At 30.8% G+C, this 15,966-nt stretch overlaps 1 protein-coding gene across 1 annotated transcript; it reads right to left on the reverse strand.

The window, feature by feature from the left end:
• Positions 1-1,200: 1,200 nt before the first annotated feature.
• On the reverse strand, positions 1,201-15,571 carry LOC114173434 (bifunctional 3-dehydroquinate dehydratase/shikimate dehydrogenase, chloroplastic-like). Its single transcript, XM_028057836.2, has 12 exons — positions 15,418-15,571; positions 15,107-15,324; positions 12,704-12,809; positions 12,001-12,219; positions 8,002-8,348; positions 7,208-7,271; positions 6,986-7,094; positions 6,746-6,889; positions 3,081-3,229; positions 2,441-2,603; positions 2,272-2,316; positions 1,201-1,465 (listed from the first exon to the last, which is right to left on the reverse strand). Exons 1-11 carry the CDS (start codon positions 15,436-15,438, stop codon positions 2,276-2,278), a joined length of 1,581 nt encoding a protein of 526 aa, XP_027913637.2. The 5' UTR covers positions 15,439-15,571; the 3' UTR covers positions 1,201-1,465; positions 2,272-2,275.
• Between the last annotated feature and the right edge of the window lie 395 nt (positions 15,572-15,966).

Genomic DNA, 15,966 nt, shown 5'->3' on the forward strand with positions numbered 1-15,966 from the left:
TTGCTGAATAACACAACAACAATCTGATTACAGAAATGAGACCCTTGATCACTAATTACTGACTTTGACACACTAATTTGAGACTTCAAAAATTGCACAACAGTTAGATGATCATTAGCTTTTATGGCCTTAGCCTCCACCCACCTGCACACATAATCAACAACTAACCAAATATAGGAATAGCCATTAGAACTTGAAAAAGGTCCCATGAAGTCAATTTCCCACACAATAGTTTATTGTGGTTCAAAGTGTGTTCCTACCGATGCTTCACAAAATTATATGCGTAACATCAATTTAGTCCCAAATTTTTTTTAATGGAACAATATTGTCTGTCTCTAAACTAGGACCAAATTTGTTATTTGCATTATCGTTATACCTATATTTATATTGAAATTAACTTTTATTAAATATTTCTGAAATTAGTTTTAAAAAAAATGTAATGATATTATTTAATTAAAAAGTTAATTTTAATATAAATATCAACATAGTATTAATACAAATAATAAATTTTAGTTTCATTTTAGTAAGGGACAGCATTACTATATTTCAAAAAAATTAGGGATTGAATTGAATAAAAAAATATATTGAATAAGACAATGATATATTATACTCAAAATGATATGTGACACTAAGAGGGGACTTGAGATGTGGATAAAAGTTTGAGAAACAATTAAGAAAATAAAAAAAATTAAATCAAATTCTGAGGAGGCATCTCATTCTTTCTAGTTATGTTTCCTTCGGCTTTTTAGCAAGCTTCAGAGTGCTTTACAAAGTTATATGCATCCTTGACCAATGTTAGCCAAAAAAATCCATCGTCAAATACTTTTCTAGCGGTCTATTGTCGTCCAAAATGTCCTCCTACCAATGTTTCATAGTGTTTTACAAAATTATATGCATAATATCAATTCATTCCTAATTTTTTTTAAAAAAATATTTTTAAATTAACACCAAATTTATTATTTATAGTAATATTATACTGATATTTATATTAAAATTAACTTTTTTATTAAATATTTTTAAAATTATTTTTAAACCAACCGTAACAATATTATTTTATTAAAGGCATGCTTGTAATCTTTTTAAATATGTTTGATAACTAACTTCTGTGTTTAAATTTATTTTGTTCTTAACCTTTATAAATTTTACTATTGGACATTTTATGTTTCATCAATTTATCTATTTATTACTAATAATCTGATCTGATATATAAATACTTCTTTTTGTACTTTGACAAAAATTTTCCTTTAATTACAACATAACTAAATTGGATTTTCACGGTACTTGTTGGACTTGACCTAATTTTTACAAAAAAACAAAAACAAAAACAGAACCCAGCATTTTAGGGTTGTTATTGAATATACTCTAGCGAATAAAGTCAAGATTAGATACACGAATGGAAGAATGGAAGCCTCTCTTCTAAACCTGTCTCAATCCGTTCGTTCCGTTGTTTGGTGACAACTGACCACTGCAAAATTAAAAACCATGTTAGATATTTAGCATTATTATTTTCTTTGTATTACATTAAAACACTGCTTACAGACTTCTCCCAATGCATACTCATAACAGAAAACAAATTAATTTACTTTATTTCATATGCATAATTTATACTAATTAAAATAAACTTTGGAGAAGTTAGGTTTAAATTTTTAAGAAGTCAGAATACATAAGTTAATTTTAAATCATAAAAATAATATTATCTTCTTTTTAACTCTATAAGTGATTATTGACAAGTTCACTTTATCCAGACCTAAGAAATTTCAAATAAGAACAAATAAGCATAAAGGTGGTTAATAAAATACTCAATAATTGTCAATGCTTCGAGGGAAAATAAAATTCTCTGCATCAACGTTATCATTGCGTGAGATCATGACAATTCAATACTTTAAAGTTTTAAACATTGAGATTTAAAAGAATAAATGGTGAGATTACAACACTTCTGAGGATTCAAGCATATTTTTGAAATGAAAATATCCTTCCGCTTAACAGATAAATGGAATAATATATAAATATATTTAAAGAGGTGACAACATACGTGCTGAAAGTTTTGAGATAAAACAAAAAAAAAATAAAAAAAAAGCAGGTAGGAAGTAGAAAATTGACATTGCAATATGTCAATACTCGGAAATTATAGTTCATAAGTAAACAGTGACGACACAATTAGAATTACTTCCCTAAATTGAATCATGGATGGAATAATAAATTGGCAAAATTAGAACTTTCAATACGTGAAAAAACAAGATCGATCACAAAGAGGTTATGTCTTGTGCAAACCTCATTAATAGTTTTCCATAATTTTTCTGAAGAGCTCCCTTGGTGCTGCAAATTCAAAATAGAATAAAAGGGTTTCAAAATCAATTGGATCAATTGAGGTATAGATCAGGGAACTAGGGTAAAAAAATTACATGAAACTCAGTTCATTAAACTTTAACATTCAGCTTACCTGGCAATCCAGTGAAATTCTCATATTGTCCGTATGCTTGCCCCATAAACATTTCCAATCCTGTTACAATAGTGGCTCCTGATTCTTCTGCTTCTTTCAAGAGTCTAGTAATTTTGGGCGTGTATACAGCATCAAAAACTAGGGAATAATATTTCAAAGCGTACTGCCAAAAAAAAAAAAAGGAATTACTGGTTCTCTGGATTTCAATTTCAACTTGCTCATGTTATATGATGAAATTTCGTGCCTTTGTACAAGAATGAGAATATTTTTGCTGGATAGGTGTGTCATTTTGTTCAAGTAAAATTCAACTCTCTCCTCAGAGTGCATGAATATGTCAAACCAAAAGGCCGAAGTCATAGACAAGACTTAAGAAGCATTTAGGCATAACTAATCATATTGATTCCCTACCAATTTTCCATTAAATAGGAATTATCCAATGGTAATATAACATGATTTTAGTGAAATCTAGTAATGAAATAAACATTTTCATACACCAATAATCATAATTCATCTGAATTGAAATCCAACTTCATTGGGAAATGGAAGTAAATATGATAGGCAATAACATCAAATTCAAAGCTTCACCAACAATATTTCAAGGTCTTAACTGGTATGACACATTCATATCGAAGGAGCGAACCTTAGAAATAGGCGTCTCATCAACTTTTGGTTGCATTCCAATTGATGTTGTATTTGCAAGAATCATACCATCCTCGGGATGGTAACTATCTAAATCACTAAGAGCTAAAGCATCTCCTCCAATTGCATCAGCAAGTTCTCTAGCACGGTCTATATATATGAATAAAAAAAATACAAATATAATATGCCATTAAATATGATTAAGAAAAGACAGGAAATAGTAGTTATGCTTGTTTTTGTAAGAAACGCTCTACAATGAGTAAAATATATATACTTATTACAAAGACAATCAACATGTGACATATATTAATAACTCAATACTGCTTAGAAGTACTGACTTGGAAGGTTATCATATATAAAATGAGAATTTGGAACCATAGAATTTTTTTTTTAAAATCATATTCTCTACTATATTCAAGTAACTAATTGATTCTCTCCCTCTACCACTCATACTATTATAAAAAGCTTACTTAAGAGTGAAAATATGAGAAAACATGCTTAAGAGACCAATTATCACTCAACTTATCTGGGTTATTTATCGAAGAAAATTACATTCGGAAGATCTAGGTAATTAATGCTAATAGTTTAGGTACGACATACAACAATTTTCAAATACAACTGCTAACTACCTACTACATTAAATACCTATTCTAATCATTACCTATATTTAATACATATTTTAACACTCTCCTTTAAGTTGAAGCATACATATTGTATGTATCAAGCTTGGAACAAATAAATTCAATCTGAGGTACCCTTAAGGATTTTTTACATATTTGCAAGTTGATCATTAGATCTAACAAACTCGATACAAATTTCATTGTCCAACAGGTTTTCTCAAATAAAATTCAAAGTCAAGTTCTATGTGTTTAGTCTTTTCATGGAACACTAGATTAGAAGTAATGTGGATGACAGCTTGATTATCACACAATACATCTTTATTTGTTGGATTTCATAGAGTTTTAAATTTTGAAGAGATTGTTTCACCCATACATGCTCCCAAGTGAGAGACGCCATTGTGTTATATTCATGTTCAATATTAGATGAAGTGAACACATTTTTTTCTTACTTTTCTAAGAAATAATATTTCCTCCGATGAGAACATATACCCTATAGTGGAGCGTCTATCCATAGAAGATCCTACCCAATCAGGTATCACAATACCTAGAAATTTGGGTATTCCCTTTATCTTCATATAATAAACCTTGCTATGGAGCATTTGAGGTCTCTTAAGATCGGAATAGTAGCATTCCAATAATCAATACAAGGATCTTGCATGAATTGACTAACAACACCCACTATAATAGATAGATTAGGTCTAGTAATAGTGAGATAAATAAGTTTCTCAACTAGTATTCTATATCTCTCTAGATCAGAGAGAGCCACCTTGATCTGCCATTAATTTTTTATTTGGATGCACAAGGCTGTCTACTAGTCTGTAGTCACTCATGCCTCTTTCTTCCAAGATATCTAAAGTATATTTCCTTTGAGAAACTACAATGCCTTCCTTTGATTGAGGCACTTAAATGTCTAGAAAGTTTTTGAGACTTCCAAGATCTTTGGTCTAAAAGTAATTAAATTAGTGTTCCTTTAGCTGCATGATTCTAGTAGGCATAATTTCCTATTTTAACTATCATTAAATAAACACATTTTGCACGTGAGGTATGACAATAAAAACTGAATAATTTCCCGCATTGCGTTTCATTCGAAATGTTTGAACAATGTGACTGTATTTTTCAAATCAAGTACGGGGAGATTGCTTGAGATCATAGAAACCGATATAACTTGCAAACCAAGCCAGACTACACGTAAGCAACAAAATCAAGAGGTTGCTTTATGTAAATCTCTTCTAGATCACCATGAAGGAAAACATTTTTCATATTTAATTGATGGAGAGGTTACTTCATGTAAATCTCCTCTTCTAGATCATCAAAATGCTTCTATATATCACCTCACTAAGTAATTATAATAAATGTGGATGACCCATACAATCATGTAGAAGGATAAAGATGAGGATGCTAACAAGAGATTGACGGTCTAGTGCCTAGATAGTAGAGTCCCTTATATTCATATCTTTCATCAATCAATCAACTTGTGTTGCGCTCTTGTATAACAACATAATTTGCATAAAAGGTTACAGAACAATTTAAAGATTTAGTTAATTGAATTAAGGAAATTAGGTTAATCGGACAATTAGGTGCAAAAAGAAAATGCTTTAGGTTCAAAGATAGAGAAAGGGAGATTTGACCAACTTCTTGAGAAGTAACTTTGGACCCATTAGCTAAAGTAATAACGTGACAAATTTTAGGATGAGAACTAGAAAAAAATAAGGAAACATTACAAGAAATGTGATCAGAGAAGTACCTAAGTCAATTAATCATGGACTTTGACATTCTAAGGTTTGAGAGATGCAAGCGTTTTGACAAAGTAGTAAACAATTGTGCTTGGTTGTTGAACTTCAAACTAAGATATTCTTGATATTATTCATTAGAAAAATGTGGTTCAACCTTATTATATTGGAAGATGCTTGTTGTCTCGCTAGGAAAACCATGTAAGGAGAATCATTTATTTTTAGTATGGTCAATTTTCCTACAAAAGGAACATTGAGGACATTTGTATCAACTTTGAGAAAAGCAAGACATATTAAAGGAAGTATTCACCAAGAATCATAATTACCGCAACAATCTACACTTTATACTTTGTGCCAATTATAAAAGATCACAAACAATGGTGGAAGAAGAGTATGGGAGGGAGAGAGAGAGAGAGAGAGGAGAGAGGCCTCTCAACCAAAGCTGAAACCGGAGAAACAAGGGTCGAAAACGAGGAGAAGGTCAGAAGGAGGTCCGGTGAGCCTTGTGGAGAAGATGTGGACTTGTTCCAGTGATAAAAAGGTGGCCAGCAGTGGACAACTGACGGCGGCGACTGACAGCAAGTGGCAGAAGCTAATGATGTGCTGAACTCTAGTACCAACTTAAGATTGAAAATATGAAAAAAAAGAGCTCAAGAGATTGATTATCTCTCAGCTGATCTTTGTTATTTATAGAACGAAATTACATTAGGAATATCTAGGTAATTAATACTAGGAGATTACAGATGTTTTCCAATACAATTGCTAACAATCTACATTAAATACCTATCCTAACAACTACCTATATTTAATACATGTAACAAAATTATATAAAAATATTGTACTCATAAGAATCATAATGAATTGAATGAACAAATCTACTAGCTTGGGTGGACTACAAAATATAGCAGACCAAGAAATTACTACATCACAAAGGAGCATTAAAAGGAAAAAAAGGTGCGGGAAAATAAAAGATGAAAAGTAAAACAGGTTAGACATTATCATTAACAAAGTGCAAGTTGTCTTAAACTTGTAATCAAAATACCAAAAGAAATAAAACCCAAAACAAATGAGATGTTTCAAACCACCATTACTGTACCCAAAAGGGCAAAACAATATAACTTTAACTAAAATGGCTCTCCTTTTCTGAACCAGAAATGTTGAAGACATTTCTCATCCATGTGATCACATTAAGAGATTTGATCACATTAGTAATTATCTCCTACATGTGGTGCTTTGTCAACAACGTCTAAGAAGAAACTTTAACAATTCAACATGTTCCAACTTTAAGCAAGAAAAAGAAAAATCACGAAGCTTACCATAGGTACGGTTAGCAATCACAACCCTTGCTCCTTTCTCTTTTGCACCATAAGCAAGTGCCTTACCTGCACCACCAGCCCCAATAACAACAAACAACTTACCAGCTAATGGTGAAACATTTGTGCTTCCACCATTATGTTTACCTGCCAAGAAATAATGGAAGTGCACGACATTTTCAGAATAAGAGTTAGCAGCAACAATGATAGTAATATTGCTTAGTTACCAAACAAGACAACTACCTCGTAAACCATCCTCAATTGCAGAAATAGCACCGACATAATCCGTATTATATCCAATCAATTTCCCGTCAGTTGGTCTTCTAATAATGCAATTCACAGCTCCTATTGACTGTAATTACAAACAATTTGAAGAATTTAGAAAAAAAAAACGGAATCAAATCGTTTCCCATTATTGATCCAAGATTGTCAATCGTACATTGTAATGCAAAATACATCAATTACCTTAGCCACTGGATCAACCTCATCACAACATTTAATTGCTGCCTCCTTGTGAGGAATAGTAACACTGAAAGCAAATACCAAAGATCAAATTCAAGCAATGCTCTTAGAGGTTTACAAGATATTCATAGAAGTGGAACAAACATAGGAGGCGTATATAGGTTCACTTAAGCATTTAAGCAAAGGTTGATGCATTACATGATATTAAGAAACAACTTCACAACTGCGTAACTTTTCTTATTTGTAATACCCGTAGGTCATGTATACCTGGATTTGAAAGGACCAGATACAATTATATGTTTATGATTTAACCAAATAATGCAGTATACTGAGGTATTGCATGTGAATGAATAAAACCGAATGGCATACAAAATGCAATATACTGACTACATTCATTGTCCACCTGGTTGGAAATATTAATGAAATATTTATAGAACTCTAAACAATTATGCAACATAAAAGGGAAAGGCCTGACGAATTCCAAATTTGAAATCAAATTAATCACTTAAAGACTTTAAGGCACAAAAACAAATTACATACTTATTGGTTTTGTCAAATAAATGCTTGAGCCGTTAAAACACTTTAACTATAACTAAACTTGGAATAACAACATATCAATAATCCTAGCCACAAAAGACCAAGCAGTAGACTAATAGCTTATTTTGCATATATGGATCTTTATCAAACCCAAGAAATATTTCTAGCATGCAAAGAAGAACCTAGAACATGAAACCGCACTCGAGAGAAGCAGCTACATTAGAATATAAATTCAAAATATCTTCAAAAGGAGTTGGAACCTGAATCCCGCAAAATCTGTAGAAGAGTAAGTCCTGAGAAAATTGGCAAGGTCATCCACCAATAAAAATACATAAACACCATTATAACCAACTGACTTGAAGACTTCATTGAATAAAATGGGTGATTTACTGTGACCGACAGGCTTTCCAATAATCCCATATACTTTTGTATCAGGTGCCACTAGTCTCAAATTGTACAGATATAATAAATCTTTAAGCGTAGGTTGTCCAGGAGCTGAAACTACTCCTGACTCGAGGGTACCAAAAGTAAGATATCCACCAAATTTTGCACAAAGTATACGAGAAATCAATCCCTTATCACCCATAACAAGTCCAATAAACGGAACCTGGAAATTAGAACAATGGTATACTAAAATGATTCCTTATCATATAGAAAGCCTCAAACAGTAATCATACTAGTTAAAATATAATTAGAACTATCGGAGCTATGAAATTTTGCCTACTTGAATTATAAATAAGTTTTATATAATATTTTGGTTATTGTCGAAGATTTAATTGTTCATGATTGTTTTAGTTAGTTAATTTAAACCTCAAATAAATCTAACATTACATTAGAAACTTTAGGTTTTTGTAAGCTTATCCATACACATTCTCACTTATGAATTTCAAGGATTATTTTCTTCCAATTTTAATCTCCTACATTTTCTGTGCAAGTTCCAGTATCTCTATATATTTATTTTACAAAATATTTCCAACAGTATCAAAGCCAACTTCCTAAGAATTGTGAGTAAGTGTTAAACACAGTGAGGCTTACTGTATACACTATTGACTAATTCATTTTTCTACTAGTTTGATGCATATATGCCTACTTTCAACAATTCTTTTGATAGGATACACAAAGATGAGAAATTAGATAAGAAGGTTAGAATACTCATGAGTTAGGTATTTGAGGTGTTAGTTAGACATAAATAGGAAAGGAGAGGACAGGGAAAAGGGAGGTGAGTTTCTGTCGAATGAGCTTAGCTCTTTGTGAGGGCAAAGCCCTTGAAGGAGAAAGTGCTCTCCTATTTTTTGTTCTTTTCATTCTATTCAATAAAAAAACCTATCTTGCATTCTCTTTTCACTTCTTGGTTCCTAACATTTTTATCCGACATGTTGGATCTAATGTGAAGGAATCTTCAAGTGGGATGAATTTGAGGACAAATTATCTTCAAAAAGAAGGGTAGTATAGAGGACTATCTCGTGATTCAATACAGGAAAAACTTGAGGAGGAGCCTTTGGAATTCAAAGTACATGAAGACATGCAGATCATGGTTTGGAACACAATTATAGAATAAATTTTAAGCATTTAGGGTGTGTGTAATTTATTTTAATTTTGTAAGTTCGTTGAGTGAATAGTTTGGTTCTGTTTTAATTTTCAAGTTATTTGGGCCCAATATCTTTGGGCCTTCTTTTAGGATTTATTAGGTTTCTTATTTGTCTCTATAAATAGGGGCACCAAATACATTTGTAAACACCTTGGATGGTCATTATATGAAATCTTTGATAGAGAATTATCTTGATTCTTGCATTAGAACTCTGATTCTTATCAAAGATTGAGTTCTTTGTGATGAATCTTCCTTGACTTATCAATATGTTAGACTGTGGCGTCTCCAACTTTGGTTCTTATCAAAGATGGCAATCTTTGTGGCGCATTTTCATTGACTTATCAATCTGCTAGATTGTAACGTCCTCATCTCTGTGTTATTCTGCGTTCTTCTCTGATTATTTTTGTTTGTACCTCTTGAACATTCAAATTCAGAAGCAATCGAACTCTTTCCGGGATTGGATCGTATCAAAGAGTCAATATGGAAAGATGTTTGAGTGTGTTGAAAAGATGTGCCAGTGAACAAGAGAAGGTTGCGAAGCTAAGAGTTGATATGGTTGTTATTAAAGAAGGTTTTCCAAACACGAACGAAATCAAAGAATTGTTACAAGAAACTAATAAAAGCAAGAAATTGTCTAAAGGAGGAGAGTACTTGGTTAATGATGAAGAAAAGCATAAAGAAAGATATCTACATAGTAGTGGATCAAAAGGGGAGGGAGAAGAATTGTTGAGGCCTTGGGTTAAACGTGGAATTTCCCATGTTTGAAGGGAATGACTCCTCAAGGTTGGTGTCAGAAGCAGATCGAACAAAAGAAGCTCAATTGTAGGGATATTACTTTGCAGGGCTACAATCTAACGTTCAAAATCAAATTCCACCACAAGATCCAAAGGACTTGATTAAAGCTATGGAAAATGCTCAAGATGTGGGAGAAGGTTCAGCAATAAAGCATAACACCTTCTGTAGTGAAGAAAAAACCAAAATAGAAGTGAGGATTTGCAAAAGAAACAAAAATTATGAAGGAGGGAGAGGGGGATGAATCAATAAGGAGAGTGAAGCTTATTGGTTGTGAAGGATTACAGAGTTAACCAATAACAAAGTTGAAGGTGGAGATATAGCCACACATCACTTTTTCCTAAATTCAAATTCACGTTATATGAATAAGAAATCATTGTTGGATTTAGATTTGATGACGAAAGTGGTTTGAACATCAATGACGTTGGAATCTTGGATTTTCAACTTATCGGATTGATGTTGGAATCTTGGATTTTCAACTTATTGGATTCAGAGACTTTTATAAAAGAGTTAAATATATTTTAGTCCATATACTATGATGCGAAATCGCAATCCGTCTGTCTCAAACTTTGATACAATTTAGTCCCGAAACTTTAAAAATGAATAGACACAGTCTTCCTAACCCAATTGCATTAAACTTTTTTTATATGTCAAATGTTCTTTTGGACTGACGTTTGAGTTATTTATACCGTTTGACAAATCTTGGTATCCAACAACCATATAAGGAGAAAGAAAATTTACTATGATAGAGAGGAGAAAGAGAAAGAGAAATTTACTATGGTAGCTCTTTGAGAAAGGAGAAACCCTTTGTGAGGGGAAAATCCTTGGTGGAGAGGTTTTTTCTCCAGTTTCTTATTTTTTTCATCCTTTTCTTTAAACTTCCTTCTTCCCTTTTTTTCCCATATGATTCCTAACAAACTGGTTCAACATGTCAAATCCCAATCAGATGGAGAATTAGGTGGGAGCATTGGAGAAATTTGTCACTGAGCTAAGCCTAGAAGAGGAAGAATTAAAGCTAAAATGGTTTACATCAAAGATTTGATATAACATACTAAAAACAAGGTATCATCATCTATTGAGGGGGAAAATTATAATTATAAAGGTGAGAAATCAATGGAAGAAGAGGGGGAGAACATGGGTTTGAGGAAGAACATGACTTTTGAAGTTTCATTAATCAAGAACCACACTCTCTATGGTGGACAAGAAACCAAAAATGTTGAAGCGAAATTAGCAGAAACTAGCAAGAGAAAAAACGATTGAAGAAGTTATGATGGATAAGGAAATTAATATTTCCATGAATAGGGAGGAATGCATCGAAAATGAAGTTTTCTGCTGGAAGTGAGAATTGTGAAGAATTTGGGTTGCTAAGGCCATTTTCTACCTGATGACATAGTAGCAACTTGATCAAGAAGCAAGATGAAGTTCAACGATCAAGCTTAGAAATGGAGTCAAGAGAGAAGAAAGAAGGTCAAAGCCACTCTAACAACCTCCAAAGACAGTTTCTCAAAGGAGCCCGTGACTTGAAACTAACAACAAAAGGTTTTAAGTAGTAAATTGTGACATTCATACAAACCAAGTGTATTGCATATTTTTTATGCAAGGGCAATGTGCTTATGAATTCTTTCGACTACCATAAATACATGGTTTTAAATGGTTGAAAAATTGTTTCATTAAATTTACATTGGTTCTTATTTCCTCATATATCTATCTTGACAACACGTTTGACCTCTCTTCCTCAATTGAACTTCGCATCAATTTCATCTTTACCACACTCTAATTGAACTCATTAATGCTTAGATTAATAACTTATAAAAAATAAAAATAAAAAATGCATATGGATTTAAAATCTTGCTCAAAATTTCCATTTCTAAAGCCTTACTTGAGAATGCACCATTATTTGAAACATGCGTGCCACATCAGTGATGTCAGTGGCAGTTGTTGCAATCTTCACAATGTCTGCTCCCGTTGCTTGTATTCTTGCAACAAGGTTACCAAGATCCTCAATTGATGGAGTAAGCTGATAGTTGTGAGATGAAACAATGACCTTCGTTTTCTTGAATGTCTTTCCACGTATAGAGTCAAAGAATCCATGCGCTACCTTTAGAGATACGACAAAAAATAGAAATTGTTTCATTAAGTTTCATTGTTCAGACGCAATACGAAGACAGCATTTGGCATTAATCAAATGGGGGAAAGTTTTAAATGGAGGAGAAAATCAAATTATTTTCCTTCAGGTCAACTATCTGATATTTCCAGATACTACTTTGATTATTCATATAATAGAAAAAGTTCAAGCAATTCAAATCTGCAGTTGAGTTTGCTCAATGTTAGATGTCATCTTTCCGTGAGAATCATGCAAAGACTTCTATTTAAACATAAAACAAGAAAACAATCAAAAGGCATCTTTGGGATTGAGATACATATATTTTCTTCAGCATAATGCACGGAACTAGTTATCAAGATTTGTTCAGTTCAAGCGAACTCCCTCAATATGTCTAAATATTACATTTTGGCTCATATATTTTCAAGTGTATACAGCTTTGAAGTTGTCAGTGGCTTTATATGGACAAAGGGAACACAACCTGAAGTTCAACGTCAATATAATCAGCTCCCAACTCCATGGCTAACCGTAGTGCATCCAACCGTTTGTTTTCATCACCATCATACATTCCACCTTCCCACTTGGGCCTTAGAAAAGATATTGAATTTCATCATTCACAACGCTCAAATCTTCCAATTAAATCATACCATAGCTAATGGCCAACAAATTCAAATTTAAGCGCACAACTATAGTAGAGAAAAACAGATGATAGCTAAGAGAGGCTACAAACTATAGCTACATACAATATATTGCCATAGTATTGTTATTTTTTATATTTATAATAAGAAATGTTTTCACTTTTAGATTTAAAGACTGAAAATTCTAAGAGAAATTAACATAGCCTTTCAAAGAGAACTAAGTTAGACATTATGATGATTCAAAATTAGAAGAACTTCACTCTTCCTAGTTTAAAAAAAAAGTAAAAATAAAATATGAAACATATAAATATCTTTTAGAACAGTTTAACCGTTTAGAAAAAAAATAAATCTTTTATGTATCAAATCATGTGTCTTTAACTAATCCATGAGAAAAATGTAAATGATACTAAGATTTATAAAAAGTATTCTGACGTTAAATTTAGGTTAAATATGTTTTGGTTTCTTAATTTTCAGTGAAAATTGGAATTAGGCATTCTTTACAACTTTGGTCCAATTTAGTTTCTCAATTTTTGGAATGCGTGAATTTAGTCATTTTAACTAAATTTTGTTAAGTTTTTCATTTCAAAACGTGTTTCATGAGAATTAAAAGACTAAAATGGATTAAAATTTCAAAGAGAAATTAATTTTAAATTTCAAAAAGGACAAAAACAAATATTTAACCCTTAAATTTATAATGCATAATATTCATAATAAAGATTTTTCTAATAAATCTATAATATATTAACCAAATATTATATTCAAAACGAATAATAAGTTTTATAATGTTTTATCACATCACTTAAATAATTTTTTATTTCATACAAAACCATACTTAATATGTTCTGTGACTAAAATCGGTCATCTATTTGAAATATTTGCTATTAAATGCAATTAGCATTTAAGCTTGTAAAAGCATAGAATAACTTTATTATATGCATACAAATTATAAAAATTTAATCATATGAATTGAAATAACCTTATCATACTCTTTCTTTTGAGAGCATTTTATTATTTAATATAAAAATAAAAAATAATAATTTTATTTAATTTAAAGTTAATATCATAATATAACAATAGTATTTTAAGAACGTCAAGATTTATCAGAATTTAAAATAAAATATGATTAAATTAAAAGGGAAGATAATACACATTTATAATAAAAATAATTATTATATCTTAATTTCAATTTTAAAAAAATAAAGTAACGGTATTAAATAAAACACTCAATTAAAAACTATTTATATGATATAAATTTTTGTTGAACACATTTTTGTTTACTGCTTAGCCCGATCATTTCTTCTTTAAATTACCACTTTATCCCTATATACACTTTTTAAAACATTGATTCAAGATTCGATGTTTAAATCGAAGTCGAACCAGGATCAAACTTTTATTAATAAAACTATTTTAATAACTAAAAATATACAACATAGTATGATAAAATTTAATTTCATAATCTAAAATAAAATATAACTTATAGATTTTTAATATTCAAAATAAAAAAATAAATAAAATATGTTGTCTAAAATTATATTTTGATGATAACATATAAATCCAAATTGAATTTCCAAAACTATAAAACATTGAAGACTAAATTACATCTTATCTTACTAATAATAATTATAATAACAGTACTAGAGTAAATTGTAAGTATCACCTAAAAAATTTCTATAAAACTAACTTCACCAATTTTGTTAAGTAAATTTAAAATATTTAGTTCTAAAATTTAAATACTTTATTAAATTTTAATTTTAATATAATGATGTAGTAAATTATTTTAATTTTTAATTATTATTTTATAGTCATAAATCTATGAGTTGGACTAACTTATAATAAGATGAAAAAAATAAAATTAAAAATAATTCAATTCAATTTAAATCACATTTATTTTATATTTATTCATCCCAACTAACGTCCTTCTAATAATAATAACACGAAATAGACTTAATATAAACTATGAATATGATAGGAAAAAAGAAATTATTTTGAAAAGTTTTATTTCATTTTGTATAAATTTTAGGATTAAACTGAACTTTATGACGCTTTTAACAACAAATTCATCATTCTACCACTTACAAATGAAAATATTGTTTGTTTAGGGTTAAAAATTGAGTGAGACCATCTCCACAGAAGAGTGTAAAAGCAGTTGTTAAACTGTAATCATCGACGGTATTATTTGGGCCGCCAAAAGTGCAGAGCAGTAATAAGAAAGCGTGGGAGAAAAAGTAGAGATAGGAATTGCAAACCTGTAAGTGAACAACAAGGGTAAAGCGTGATGTTGAATGAGAGTGGTGAGATCTTGATGGGGATCAAAGCTGCTCAAAGAGTCCAATCGAATTTCGACAACGTCAACACCTCCAGCCTTGGCTTTCTCCACGTCAATCTTCATTTTCTCAATTGATTCTCCCATGATTGGGGCACAAATTAGGGTTGCATTCTTTTTACCCGCCGATGGAGCAGTGAACTGAAGAAGAACAAGCAGGTATCCAAATTGACATTGAAATTGAAATCGAAAGTGTTGGAAGAGAAAAAGAAAAGAAAATGAGAACGATCATACCAGAACGTTGGGAGAGTCCATTGGACAGACACTTGTTGGAGAGAACAAATGAGATGAAGACGAGGCTTGGGAAGGTTGGTGGGGATTCTGATGAGAAAATGGAAAGAGGTGTGGTGTAAAGAGTAGTTGAAGTGCTTGGTAGGTAGTAAGAGGAATAAAATAAGGAATATTATGTTGTAAAAAAAAAAAAAATACTCTGAATACTTTTTTGTTTTTTAATGTTTATTGTGGATGATCCTTATTTTAAGATGATGTTTAAAATAGTTCTCATTTTTACCTAATATTTAAAATAGTTCTTATTTTTATAATTTATGTTTTATTTGGTCTTTTTTGTAACGCCACGAAGAATTATAAATGTGGCACGATTTATCCTGATACAAACCGTCCGTTAATAATTTAAACGTTCGTTAATTGTACCTTTTTACTTATATTGATAGTTTGTTTCGTTAAAAACAAAATTGCTAAACTATCTTTTTTCATAAAATAATAGTATATTAGAAGTTTATATACAATTAAATTGAATCATATTATTTTAAATTGTAAAATATT

The sequence above is a fragment of the Vigna unguiculata genome, chromosome 2, assembly GCF_037176805.1.
Source record: "Vigna unguiculata cultivar grain cowpea cultivar isolate G323 ecotype 2 chromosome 2, ASM3717680v1, whole genome shotgun sequence".
NCBI lineage: Eukaryota > Viridiplantae > Streptophyta > Magnoliopsida > Fabales > Fabaceae > Vigna > Vigna unguiculata.